General features: G+C 32.1%; 1 protein-coding gene across 3 annotated transcripts; it reads left to right on the top strand.

Annotated features, from left to right (window-relative positions):
* The first annotated feature begins 6665 nt into the window (after positions 1-6665).
* Positions 6666-12931, top strand: LOC110640743 (uncharacterized). Of its 3 annotated transcripts, XM_021792211.2 has the most exons (5): positions 6666-6810; positions 7004-7049; positions 8200-9030; positions 10684-11107; positions 11192-12931. In XM_021792211.2, exons 3-5 carry the CDS (start codon positions 8227-8229, stop codon positions 12439-12441), a joined length of 2478 nt encoding a protein of 825 aa, XP_021647903.2. In that variant the 5' UTR covers positions 6666-6810; positions 7004-7049; positions 8200-8226; the 3' UTR covers positions 12442-12931. The 3 variants fall into 3 exon arrangements, with proteins under 3 accessions (XP_021647903.2, XP_021647901.2, XP_021647902.2); XM_021792209.2 differs by having other exon boundaries at positions 6672-6810; positions 10684-12931; XM_021792210.2 differs by lacking the exon at positions 7004-7049 and having other exon boundaries at positions 6672-6810; positions 10684-12931.
* The last annotated feature ends 599 nt before the right edge of the window (positions 12932-13530 follow it).

Consider the following 13530-nt stretch of genomic DNA (forward strand, 5'->3'; position numbering starts at 1 on the left):
AGAACCTGATTCATCTTTCATCAATGTCTTATATTTTATATATATATATATGTAGTGCGGAAATGGCAATATCATAATTGGGTATTGGGTAAGATTTTTGGGCTTCGGATTCATCTATGTAATTGTGCATTTGGGCTTCTTGTTTCAATCCCAAAATTAGCTTCTTTCTTCTTCTGAGCTTCGAGAAAACTGCTATCATAATTCAAATAGCATGTCGAAACTTTTGAGCACAGAGAATTGGATCCAACAACTCATTTTTGGCCCATCTTAATTTTGGGCTTCTCCTATGCATATGACCCTCATCCCCTCTACTTTTATTTAATAGACGCTCCATATTTTCTCTTTTTTTCTTCATTTGTTCTTGGACTTTGGCCCTTATATCACGTTTGGAAGGGTGTTTTTAAAAGTAAGGCATAAGTTTTTAAAGTGGGAGGAAGATATTTTAAACGATATATAAGGTTTAAAAATTTTTAAAAATCTTATTTTTTTAATTTATTAAATTAATGGGTTATAAAAATTTTGATACATTACCTTTCAATATTTTATTTTACTTTATCTTTATCTTACTTTAATAAATCTTTTTTCATTCTATTACACTGATTCCATATAAATTCGCTAACACGACAAATAAAAAATAATGAGACATATAAAATTCAGTTATCACTATATTTTCAAATTATAATTATTTTTCCAATTTAAATGTTACTCTTTAATTATATTATTATTTCATATAACAGTCTTGGATGAAATAACTCATTCATACTATAATCTCTCTCCTCCTTGAGCGATAGCCGAGGCCATGGCAATAAGGATGATATTTTGAGGAGACGATGAGTGACTACGTCTCCTCCAACACCAAGTTATAGAACGCTGTATCACCCAACTACTCAGGGGTGGCCACGGTTCAGGAATCGCTAGTTTAGGTTCAATGAAATCATGAACCTGAATCAAATCATCAGGGAATGATTTGGAAGACGGTTCCTAAATCGCCGATTTGAACCCTGGTTTAAAACGGTTTGAAGGACGGTTCGAAAAAGAACGGTTCAAGACAGTTTGGAGGACGGTTTGAAAGTAGTTTAGAGATGGTTTAAGGGTAGTTTAGACAAAAAAAATTAGAGAAATTTTATTAATTCAAAATTTAAGTTATATTTGTAAAAATATTTTAATTTTTCTTAGAAATATTTCAATCAAAATAAAATAAGAAAAAAAAAGAAAGAAAATAATTTATCTTTAAGAAAAATTTAATAAATAAAGACTTGAATATGATTAAAAAATTAGAGAAGAAATTAATTTTTTTAAAGAAATTAGCAAAAAGTGTATGAACTTAATTTTGCTTAAATATCCCTTTAGGATTTAGAGGAATAAAAATTTATAGTTCTATTACTTGCCTTTTTTTAAAATTATATAATAATTGATAATTAAAAAGTATAAAAGAGAAAAAAAAATTAAAATAGAGGGTATTAGAAATTTTATTGAGGATTTAAAGTAATAACAAAGTAATTGAGATAGTATTGAAAATTTCAGTAAGTATATAAAATAATAAAGTAGGAAAATTGAGAGAGTATTGAAAATTAAAATGAGTGTAGAAAATAATTATTTAGAGAATTTGAAAAAAATTGAAAAAATATTAAGAATTGAAGAAAATGCAGAGAATAATTGTGTAGATAATTAATTATATATATAAATGAATTAGAAGTGAGATAATATATTTATTGAATTTTTTTATATTTAAATCACCGGTTTAATCCGGTTTGAAATTGTCAGTTCAATTCCGTTTGGAATCGTTGATTCAATCCGGTTCGGAACCATCGGTTCACGGTTCTTAAAAAAATATAAACTTGAACCAAACCGCAGAAGGACTGTTTCGGTCTAGTTCGAAGCCGATTTTGATTCGATTCCGATTCAAAACCGGACTGTGTCCACCCTTACAACTACTCAATCAGGACCATATATGATACTGCTCAGCCTCACTGCATTATCATTGATAATAAATTTTTATTTACTTTTTATTTTTTTATATTACTTTTTTTTAATACTATCTTTTTATATACTCTTACACTTTGTTTGAGTAAAATTTTTTAAAATGAAAATTTTCATAAATTTTGAATCTTTAAAATTTTTTTATTGTTAGAGAGTAATTGAAAGTATTTCAAAGTATTTTAAGATTTTTAGTAAAAAAATTTTCTCAACCTATTAATTTGATGTATTAAAAAATAAATTTTTTTTTACTAATCAAGGGATAGTCTGATTAGTTTTGATGTCACTTTTCTCATTTACCTTTTTTAAGATTATTCATCTTTGTGTAAGAAAGCAAAATGGTTACCTCTATTATGTAGCCTATCAATTTTAACCCATTTATTATGTCTCTATTGAAAATATATAAAGATTTTATTTTAAAAAATTAAGAATTATCTCAAATATTAATTCAAGGTTTGAAATCTTAGAAAAAATAATTTTTTTTATAATAAAAACGACAAATTTCAGAATAAATAAATGAAAATGTTTGAATTCATTATGTGTAGAAGCAGAGAAAAATCAATTAAATTATTTGTTGATTAACTTATTAAAAATTTATTTATAAGTAATAATAAATAATAAAAATTATTTTGAAAATATAATGACGGAAGAATTTTTTTTCTATTTAAAATTAAAATTAAAAGAATAAAAATGTAATTTTTAAAAAATATAATTCTGAATAATGTTAAAAAAATAAATTAAGAAAATTATTTAATTATTTTAAAATTATTATAATTAAAGTGTAAAAATTTAATTTTAATATCTTTAGATTAATATATTACAAAAAATTTCAACATCACACTTCACACCCCTCGTAGTTGGTGGCGATGATTCTTGAGCGTTTTAAATTGAACCAAAAAATTATATCAAATCAATAGAAATTATACTAAATAAAAAATATTTTAATATTTTAATTTAATTTTAATTTTTTATTAAATATTGAATCAGAATTATATCAAAATCGAACTAAAATTATACTTAATTGAAATCAAGTTAAGAACTGAATTTAAATATATATATTTTTTATTATTTTTTATATGTATTACATACTTTTAATATAATTATATATGTATAATTATGAACTAAACACAATCTAATAATATATTTTATTTTTTTAATAATTTTAATTGTAAATATATTAAATTACTTTATAATTTTTAATTATAAATATATTATGATACTATATATATTAATTCATAATTATAATTAAATATTACATAATTAATAAATAGTTAAAATATATATTATGTGATATGTTTATATTATTATATTATATAATATAATTAATCATAAATTAATTATATAGACTTTATAATGAAAGATTATATAATTTAAAATTAATTTAAAAATATATTATATAATATATTATGTATTAATAATAAATTTAAAATTTAAACTCAACTCAACTCAACTAAGCTTTTATCCCAAAAATTTGGGGTCGGCTATATGGATTCACTTTCTCCACTCTGAACGATTTTGGGTTAAATCCTCAGAAATGTGTAATGCTTCTAGGTCATGTTGTACTACTCTCCTCCAAGTCAATTTAGGTCTACCCCTTTTTTTCTTTCTATCCTCTAACCTAATGTGCTCTACTTGTCTAACCGGAGCCTCCGTATGTCTACGCTTCACATGACCAAACAACCTCAATCTCCCTTCTCTCAACTTATCTTCAATTGGCACCACTCCTACCTTTTTGCTAATACTCTCATTATGGACTTTATATAGTCTAGTATGGCCACTCATCCATCTTAACATTCTCATCTCTGCAACTCTTATCTTAGATGCATATGACTCTTTCAGTGCCCAACACTCACTACCATATAACATAGCCGGTCGTATGACTGTACGGTAAAATTTTCCTTTCAATTTATTGGGAATCTTACGATTACATAAAATTCCCGTGGCACGCCTCCACTTCAACCATCTGGCTTTAATCCTATGACTAACATCCTCCTCACATCCCCTATCTACTGGAAGGACTGAGCCTAGATATTTAAAGTGATTACTTTGGGGCAATATCACTCCATTTAAACTAACTCCTTCCCTATCACCAGTTTGGCCTTCACTGAACTTGCAATGCATGTATTCTGTCTTCGTTCTACTTAACTTAAAACCCTTTGACTCTAGAGTACTTCTCCAAAGTTCTAGCTTTCTATTGACTCCTTCTTGTGTCTCATCTATCAGAACAATATCATCCGCAAACATCATGCACCAAGGAATACTCTCTTGTATATGTTTCGTCAGTTCATCTAAAACTAATGTAAAAAGGTAAGGGCTTATGGCTGATCCTTGGTGTAATCCAATTGAGATCGGAAAATCTCTTGTGTCCTCTCCCATTGTGCGCACAATAGTAGTTGCTCCTTCATACATATCTTTCAATACTTGTATGTACCTAATAGATACCCTCTTTTGTTCTAACACATTCCATAAGACCTCTCTTGGAACACTATCATAAGCTTTATCCAAATCAATAAAAACCATGTGTAGATCTTTCTTCACATCTCTATATTTCTCCATCAAGCTTCTAATGAGAAAGATCGCTTCTATAGTTGAACGACTGGGCATGAAACCAAATTGATTGAGAGAGATAGAAGTATCATGACGTAGTCGATGCTCCATAACTCTCTCCCACAACTTCATAGTATGGCTCATGAGTTTAATTCTCCTATAGTTTGAGCAACTCTGTATGTCTCCCTTATTTTTAAAAATAGGTACTAAAATACTCTTCCTCAATTCATCAGGCATTTTCTTTGAGTTTAGAATCTTATTAAATAATTTAGTTAACTATGCCACTCCCATATCTCTCAAATACTTCCACACTTCAATTAGTATTTCATCAGGTCCACAGGCTTTACCCACTTTCATTCTCTTAAGTGCTTCCTTTACTTCTAAAGATCTAATCCTTCTAGTATAATTTACATTATTTTCTATTGTTCTATAATCTATATTCACGCTATTACTATTTTGACTATTATTAAAGTGATCATTAAAATAATTTCTCCATCTTTCTTTAATGTCCTCATCTTTCACCAACACTTTTCCTTCTTTATCCTTAATGCACCTAACTTGATTTAGATCTTGACATTTCTTTTATCTTCTCCTTGCTAATCTATAAATATCTTTCTCCCCTTCTTTAGTTCCAAGTTTCTCATATAATTTTTCAAAGGCCTGTGCTCTTGCTTGACTAACTGCCTTTTTTGCCTATTTCTTTGCTATCTTGTACTGTTCATATGTCTCATTATTATCACATTTAGGTAATTTCTTATACCATTCTCTTTTTCTTTTCACTGCCTTTTGTACTTCCTCATTCCACCACCATCTCTCTTTTGAGGGTGGTCTATGTCCTTTAGACTCTCCAAGTATTTTTCTAGCTACTTCTCTAATCTTTGATGCCATCTGTATCCATATATCATTGGCCTCCATATCCAGCTTCTATACTTCCGACTCGAGAAGCTCATTTTTGAACTTCACTTGCTTTACTCCTTTGAACTCCCACTACTTTGTTCGAGCTACACTATTTCTTCTGACCTTACTTGAATTGTTCTTAAACTTGACATCCAAGACCACCAACCGATGTTGACTTATTAAAGCCTCTCCTGGAATGACCTTGCAATCCTTGCATAGAGCTCTATTTGTCTTCCTAGTTAAGAGGAAGTCGATTTGACTTCTATGTTGCCCACTTTTGAAAGTCACTAAATGTGATTCTCTTTTTATAAAGTAGGTATTTGCTAATATTAATTATATTAAGGATAAATTTAAATATAATTTTTTATAAAAATAATTATATAAAATTATTTTAAAAATTAAAAATCAAATAAAAAATAATATTAAATTAAAATTAAAATAATAAAAAAATAAATTAAAATTATATTAAAATTTTAATCCAATTACAATTCCTAAATAAATTCTGAATTAAACCAAAATCGCACGCCTATTTTACCAATAACAGAAGGCGTGCCCGCCAGAAACTGGCCTGAGATGGACCCACATGAAGCTAGTGGGTCCAGTACCCACTAGGGATTATTAATATTTTGACCAATAAGATAGCCACGTCACTATACCCTGTCGGAGATATAACACGTGTCAACAGTGCCAATACAAAAGTTTTCCACAGAGAGAGTATTAAAAAAAAAAAAAAAAATTCAAGTGATTGACTGTTTGAGATCAAAAAGTTAAAGTAGTAGTTATCTTAAACTTGTTTAATTAATGTTTAATTTTTTAAAAAATTAAAAAAAACAATAAAACACTTTTTTATCAATGAAAATATTAAGACTTGAAAATAATTACTATTTATAATTAAATGAGAAATTATTTTTTAGATTTTGATAAAATGTGTATTAATACACATATTTATTTTATTGCAATATGTTTATTATTTTAAATTTTATTTTAAATATAATAAAGCTCAATCGAAATTGTTTTTATTTTATATAGTTTTGACAGCAAATCTAAATCTCTCTTTATTATTATATATTTTTTTTCTAATAAATTTAGAGGGAAAAAAAGAAAGAAGCATTAAAATTCCAAAAAAGGGAAGAAAAAGGAATAAGGAGAAGCATGGACTTTTCGGTAATTTTGGGTTCATTACAGAACCCACCTTACGAACGCGTGGTCTCACTCTCATACATCAAACCGAGCAAGCGTTAAACCTCTCTCTCTCTCTCTCTCTCTTCCCCCTGAGAGAACACAAAAACAGCGAAAATTTTCTTTTTGCAGTCTATATTCCTCTATTCCCTTCCTTCTCCTCAACAATTCAACCTTCGTTTACATGACATCTCTACTTTCTCCTACAAGGTAAGCAAATAAATCTTTTCTTTTCCTTTTCTCTTCCATTTTCTTTTTTAACTTAAACACGTCTATCTTCTTTCATTTATTTTTCTTGGTTTTGTGTGTTTTCTATTATTGCTTTTATTGTTATTTTTAAAGAAGAAGAATGAGTTGACAATCGAGGTTAACAGATGCATAACTAAAATGCCCATTTGCCCAGGTTTTCTCTTCTTCGTGGGTTTTAACGTTCAAGTTCTTCCTAGGAGGTTAGCTATATGTTTTCTTCAAAACCATTCTTTTTTACGTATTGCTTTGTTTTATTTGTATAGATATGACTTATTGTATCTCTCTCTTCTTAAACAGTTATTTATTGCTCTAGCGCTTGAATTTAATGGGGTTGTATAAGACTTTTCACTAAACAATGGGCAGTCCATTTTTTTTTTCACTTGAATGTTTATTGCCTGCACGAGATTATGCAATAGTTTTGGGTATCGAGAGTTGTTTAGCTATTGGGTTTCATTGATTTGGTGTTATGATTACTTTTACTAAGTTTAATCGGTAAATGAACTTGTACGGTTGCCTTTTGTATTGGTTCTGCTCTCGATCATGGACCTCCATCTGGTTGTTCTTATGCTAAATTATATTGCAAAGAATGTCTTGCTGTATGATCATAGTGCTGAATGTGAAAGCTCATCTACATCGCGATGTTGCTTTGAGCATTTCATCTGTTCTACATGGATAATTATTTGTACTGATCTTAATCCAAGAGTGGTACTTATAGATCAAAATGACACTAAAGGGCACGTTCATTTAGGAATCCTAATGGCTTTTTAGTAGGGACGCAGATCTTAATTAAATTGATTCAATAATGCCTTTATTTCCCCCCTATTATGTGATGAATATGTAAATTGTTTCATGCTTTTGCCCTTCCCTTAATGGTTAAGGGAGTTTGGTCCATGCATAGTTGACTGCATGCATAGGGTGGAATTTTTTTTTAATTCATAATTAATTTAATCTAATATTTTGGGGTTTGGGATGCAATACTGGGATTCTGATACTTGCAATTAAATCAGTACTGTTTTATGACCTTATTGTTCTACCAAAATATTCATTTATTCGTTGGCACTTCAATATGCTTGCAAAGCAGAAATTCTCGTACTGCAGTCTTCAATTGTAATTAGCTTTGCATTAGCTTCATTGTTTCTATCAAACAAACTGTATGATTTTCACATTAGATTAAATTTTGTTTCTGCTATTTGCATCTTTATCTTGCTGCATAGGATGGTCCCTTATTCCACTTGGCAAGGGAAGGGATATCATTTACTGACAAGGGCTGATGAATTAAAATTGTAATTAAAATTTAAGATTCTTGCACATTCTGACTTCTGAGTTCAATTTCTCCTGCATTATGGGCAGATTGATTCTGTTTCTCTACATTGTGACATGGAAGATAATCAAGATGAATATGCTGAGCAATCATTTTCTTCATCTCCTTATGAAATGGGAGATATTTTTGGAGATCCACAGGTGCTTCCTCATGTAGGAGATGAATATCAAGCAGAAATTCCTCCTCTAATTGCAGAATGTGATCTTTTACAGCTTATAAATACATCAAGAAATTCAGATTTCATGCTCAATATTCACCAGCCTTTTCTACTGGGATTACCCCTCCCGCTTATGTGGTCACATGCTGGAGTTGAAAGCATTAATGGGACAGTAGAATTTGAAAACAGTGAGGAGAGCCAAATTACTTCCAACAATGAATCTCCAGAACATAAAGTTGAGCCATTGGATACTATATCAGGCTATGGGAAAAATATAGGAATTCATTCAAATATTCAACAGGCAGCTGGAAGTGATAAGATGGAAGTCGACTCAGTCCTTCTGCCAGAATCTGCAATCAAAATGGATCTATTAGAAAGAGGTTTCTGTCCTCTGCCTGGCTTGTTGGGTGAATCATGGACAGATGTTGAGCATGATAGTTTTCTTCTTGGTTTATACATATTTGGGAAGAATCTTGTTGCTGTGAAGAAGTTTGTCAGTAGTAAAAAGATGGGGGATATACTGTCTTTCTATTATGGAAAGTTTTACAGGTCTGATGGATATTACAGGTGGTCAGAGTGCCGAAAGCTAAGAAGCAGACAAAGTATCCATGGACGAAAGATATTTACAGGGTGGAGGCAACAGGAACTATTATCACGATTATTTTCTCACGTTTCACAAAAATGTCAGGGTGTGTTGCTCGAGGTATATTCTTAATGTTAGAATTATATAATCACACACCCACTATATCATATGTCATTCTCTTGGAATCTATATTCATTTCAAACTTATTAGAATTGATCTTACTGAGTGTCACATGCCTGTTAATTTTGTTGATTGGCCAATTATCATGGGAAGTTGTAGAGACACCTACAATGCCCATAATGTATTATTTGGGAAAATTATATTCTTCTTGCCGTTATTATGCACGTGGTGAAATATCCTTTGTTTATGGATTATGATGATGTTTCTCAATAAAGTTTTGAATTTCCAATCATTATGAACATGGCACCTAGAGTGATAGACCATTCACAAGGCTGAAAAATGTTAAAAATGTAGCTATAGTACTTAATTGAATTATAGTGCTATTAAATTGATAGATTAGTTGAACAATAGCAGGTTTATTACTTAAAGATCATGCCACAATGCTGTGATTGACTTATATAAGTCTGTTATAATTGCTAAAATATGCCACATATGTACAAATATATATCATTTCCTATCATAGGCATTCATTTAATCTTGTGACGAGTTTTACTGAGTTTTTACTTGAAAGTGCAGAAACTTTATTGTGGATACCCATTTAGTCTTCCTATTTTATCATTGATATTGGTCTTTTATTCTTGTTTGATTAGTATGATGCAATGTATGCAAACTTTCTGGTTCCCTTTCCTATGATGCATGGTAGTTGAGCATCTTAAAATTTTTCTCTGAAGTCCCACCCTTTTTTATCCAAAGTATTGTAAAAGGCCCTCCCACTTTGTCTTTGGAATATAACACAATTTCTCTTGATGGTTATTTGACTTTTATGTTCTTTTAGGATCCTCCCTCCTCTTTTTGTCCATTTATTTGTATGTTCTTTTTCATCTTCATGTTCAAGCTTATAGAGTTGGTTGAAAAAACAAAAGAAAATTTCCACTTTGATTTGCCTAACCTTTGTTTGTTACTTATATCCTGAACTTCTCCTTGCTGTTTCTATGTATATGCTGGTTTCCAAACATCCTAGGAAATGTGTGATGCTTTTAGGTCATGTTGTACTACTCTCCTCCAAGTCAGTTTAGGTCTACCCCTTCTTTTCTTTTTATCCTCTCACCTAATGTGCTTGCAACATTTCCACAAATATAACTCAATTCCATGCAGCATTCCCGATGATTTTAATTGTAATCCTTTAATGCAGAAAGGTATGTATGATCTTTCTGAACAAAACTTGAAGGGCATATAAGTGGGAAAAATGGGAACTGAAAAGAGGGGGCTTTCTTATTGTTCCTGTTGCAATGATCTCTCAAATTGATCTTCCTACTATCAAAAATTTATGCGAGCTGTAATTTTTCATTTTTTATTGATATTGGTTTTCCATAGCTGTGAAACTTAATTGTTCAGATCAAACATTTGCAAGTTTTTCTCCACTAAAGCATCTTTGTCAGACCACTCATTACCTTTTCAGTTTCTTCTTCGCTTCTCTCTCTTTCAAATTCTTAACTTGTAATAAGCAGACAATGAGCATCAATCGGCACTTCTTTTCTTTCTTTTTCTTTTTTATTTAATTCCAATTATTGAATTCAAAGAACACCTTGGCACAGTAGCTGTTATGTCTCACTATATTCTGATAGCTTGGCTTACTCCATTATCTTGCTGCAGGTATCTAGGGCATTTACAGAAGGGAAGATTTCATTTGCAGAATATGTTTTCACTCTAAAAGGTGCAGTTGGCATCAATATGCTTATAGAAGCAGTGGGCATTGGCAAAGGGAAGCATGATCTCACTGGCACAGCCATGGAGCCAATAAAGCCCAATCATACAATTTCTGTTCGTCCTGAAATACCAATCGGCAAGGCCTGCTCCTCTCTTACATCTGCTGACATTATCAAGTTTCTGACAGGAAATTTTAGGTTAAGTAAAGCCCGATCCAGTGATCTCTTCTGGGAAGCTGTTTGGCCTAGACTTTTAACAAAAGGATGGCACTCTGAGCAGCCTAAGGATAATGGCTTTTCTGGTTCTAAGCATTCTTTGGTATTTCTCATTCCCGGTGTTAAAAAATTTTCAAGGAGAAGACTTGTGAAAGGTAACCACTATTTTGATTCTGTTAGTGACGTCTTAAATAAAGTTGCATCAGAACCAGGACTACTTGACCTTGAAACTGAAACAGCCAATGCCAGCCAACATAAGGAAGAATGTGGATGGGACCCATCCTTAAAAGAGGACCAAGATGATGTGTCAAGCAAGCAACGCCGTTGTTACCTCCAGCCTCGTACTCCAAATTATAATCGGCATGTACAGAAATTTACAGTTGTTGATACCAGTTTGGCTCATGGAGCAGAACAACCTAAGGTGAGAGAGCTCAGAAGTTTACCTGTTGAAACTACTAGTGTATCTACCTCATCTAGTCTTTCTAGTGAAACTGAAGAAGATACATCAGAAGACTCACAAGAGGAATCAGAAGAAATTAACACCTCAAATCCAGCTGATGATGTGACTGAGAAGAGAATTTGTGTTGACTCATCATATTGTACAAGTAGTCTTCTAAATAGTGGCACTCATAGCAATCCTGATCCCAGTACTGCAGCTGTGGAAATAAGTCTAATTAATGACAATGAGGAAAGGAAGACTCTGAAGTATCAATTCAGCAGGAAGGTAAAGTCTGGTTGCTCAAAATATTTGGTTCCTATTACGAAGCAGCAGGATACTATTGCTTGTGACCCTGGGCAATCGAACTGGAGCACTAAAAATATGTCTACGGACAAGAATTTAAATATAGAAGATGAGTCCCACTACATATCAAAATCGCCTGACGCATGTGAGGACAGGATTTTCCAGGTGGGCCCACCTCAAATTTCGCCGTTTCCCAGTTCTTTGGCTAAAGACAGGCCAACTGAGAGCAATGAAGGAATTGTTGGTGAGAATTTCCTAGGTAGAGAAGCATCTCCAGAAAAACCTCAATCCCTTAAGTTGATTGACTTGAACTTCCCTCATGTATCACCGGATTTTGCAGCTGAAGAACATATTATGACAGATGTTGAGCAAAACAATGACAGTTCATCCTTTCTGTCTGGAACAGGCCAGCAACCTGAGTCTTTTAAGATCTGTGACAATGGAGTTGATCCAAGGCAGCAACCTCTAGTAAATAACCGGAGGCAGAGTACAAGGAACCGGCCATTGACCACAAAGGCATTGGAAGCTTTAGAATTAGGATTTTTCAACACAAAGAAAAAAAGAAAAGGTGCAGGCATACCTGAAAGTAACTCGATATCAATGCCTTCTAGGCGAGTTCGTGGAAGGGTCAGTTTTAAAGCAACTTCCAAGGAAGGTGCTGTGAATGAGGTCGCAGACTCCAGAACAGGGGATATTTCGGATGGCTTCCACAATAACACTGACATGGTCAATTTCTCTCAGGTTTAATGCATGGAAAAAGGACATGGATGATATTGGTCTTCTCTATGTTCTGTCACTGGTTAAAAATTTTGCAATGCTTCCCTAATCATACTAGAAAAGAGCAGGAATGCCTTGTTCAGTCACCCAACCATTTGCACACACGCAGCATATGTGGCTGCAGGGAAAATCGAGTATCACATTAGTCAGATGAAAGCTTAGAGGGGGACATTGCCAAAAGCATGTAACAAGGTGCCACTTGACCATAACATCTTGGAGTAACTGATGTATATGGCAGTTTCTTTGCAAGGGAGGTTCTGCTTGAGGTATCACATCCCCAACCTTGACGAAGAAACAGATAATTGTGAATTTGTGAAATAGCTTGTTGGTCCTTATCATATACAGGTGAATATACATATTATTACATTGTGAAATAAAAAAATATATAACATCTCTCGTGAAATTTGTAGAACTTGAATGGAATAATGGTTTATGACATATGGCTATATGCTTTTAGTTCTTTGCTCCAACCCTCAGCTGCTCGGGAAAAAGGAAATAGTAAAGAAAGATAAGGAGGAACTTGCTGAAATAAAATGACATGTCCCTCTCTTTTTATTAGTTTGCTTTTCATGATGATGACTAAATTGTCTCTCTTATGGTCCTGCCAGGCTTAACTTGGATGGTAGATATTTCTCGACTTAAATAAAAAAAAAAAAGCTGTTAGAGCAAAAGCTCTCTTATCATGCCCCATTAACATTTTAAAATTCAAAATTAAAAATTTTTTGCTACAGTTGTGTAACAACCACCGCTTGATGGGATTTTTCCATATCGAAAATGGGTCTGTATAATATTAAGCTCAACTTGGGTTAACCAGTTCAGTGGTTTAAGATTTAAAAGTTATTTAGAATTATAACTGATATCAAAATCAGTTTTAGTAGGCTATGAGGAAAAGAGACGAGGTAGAGCCGCTTGAAATATTAGCAAACCACAATACCCTAGTGTTCTTTCTTGGTTTAGGGTTCAGTCCTGATTTAGCAATTGTATTCAGAAATTAGCATAGTATCAGTATGGATTGCAATCAGAAATTTAATGGGGAGAGATTGTAACACCCACAGGTGA

This window comes from Hevea brasiliensis, chromosome 9 (genome assembly GCF_030052815.1).
Source record: "Hevea brasiliensis isolate MT/VB/25A 57/8 chromosome 9, ASM3005281v1, whole genome shotgun sequence".
NCBI classification, from domain to species: Eukaryota; Viridiplantae; Streptophyta; class Magnoliopsida; order Malpighiales; family Euphorbiaceae; genus Hevea; species Hevea brasiliensis.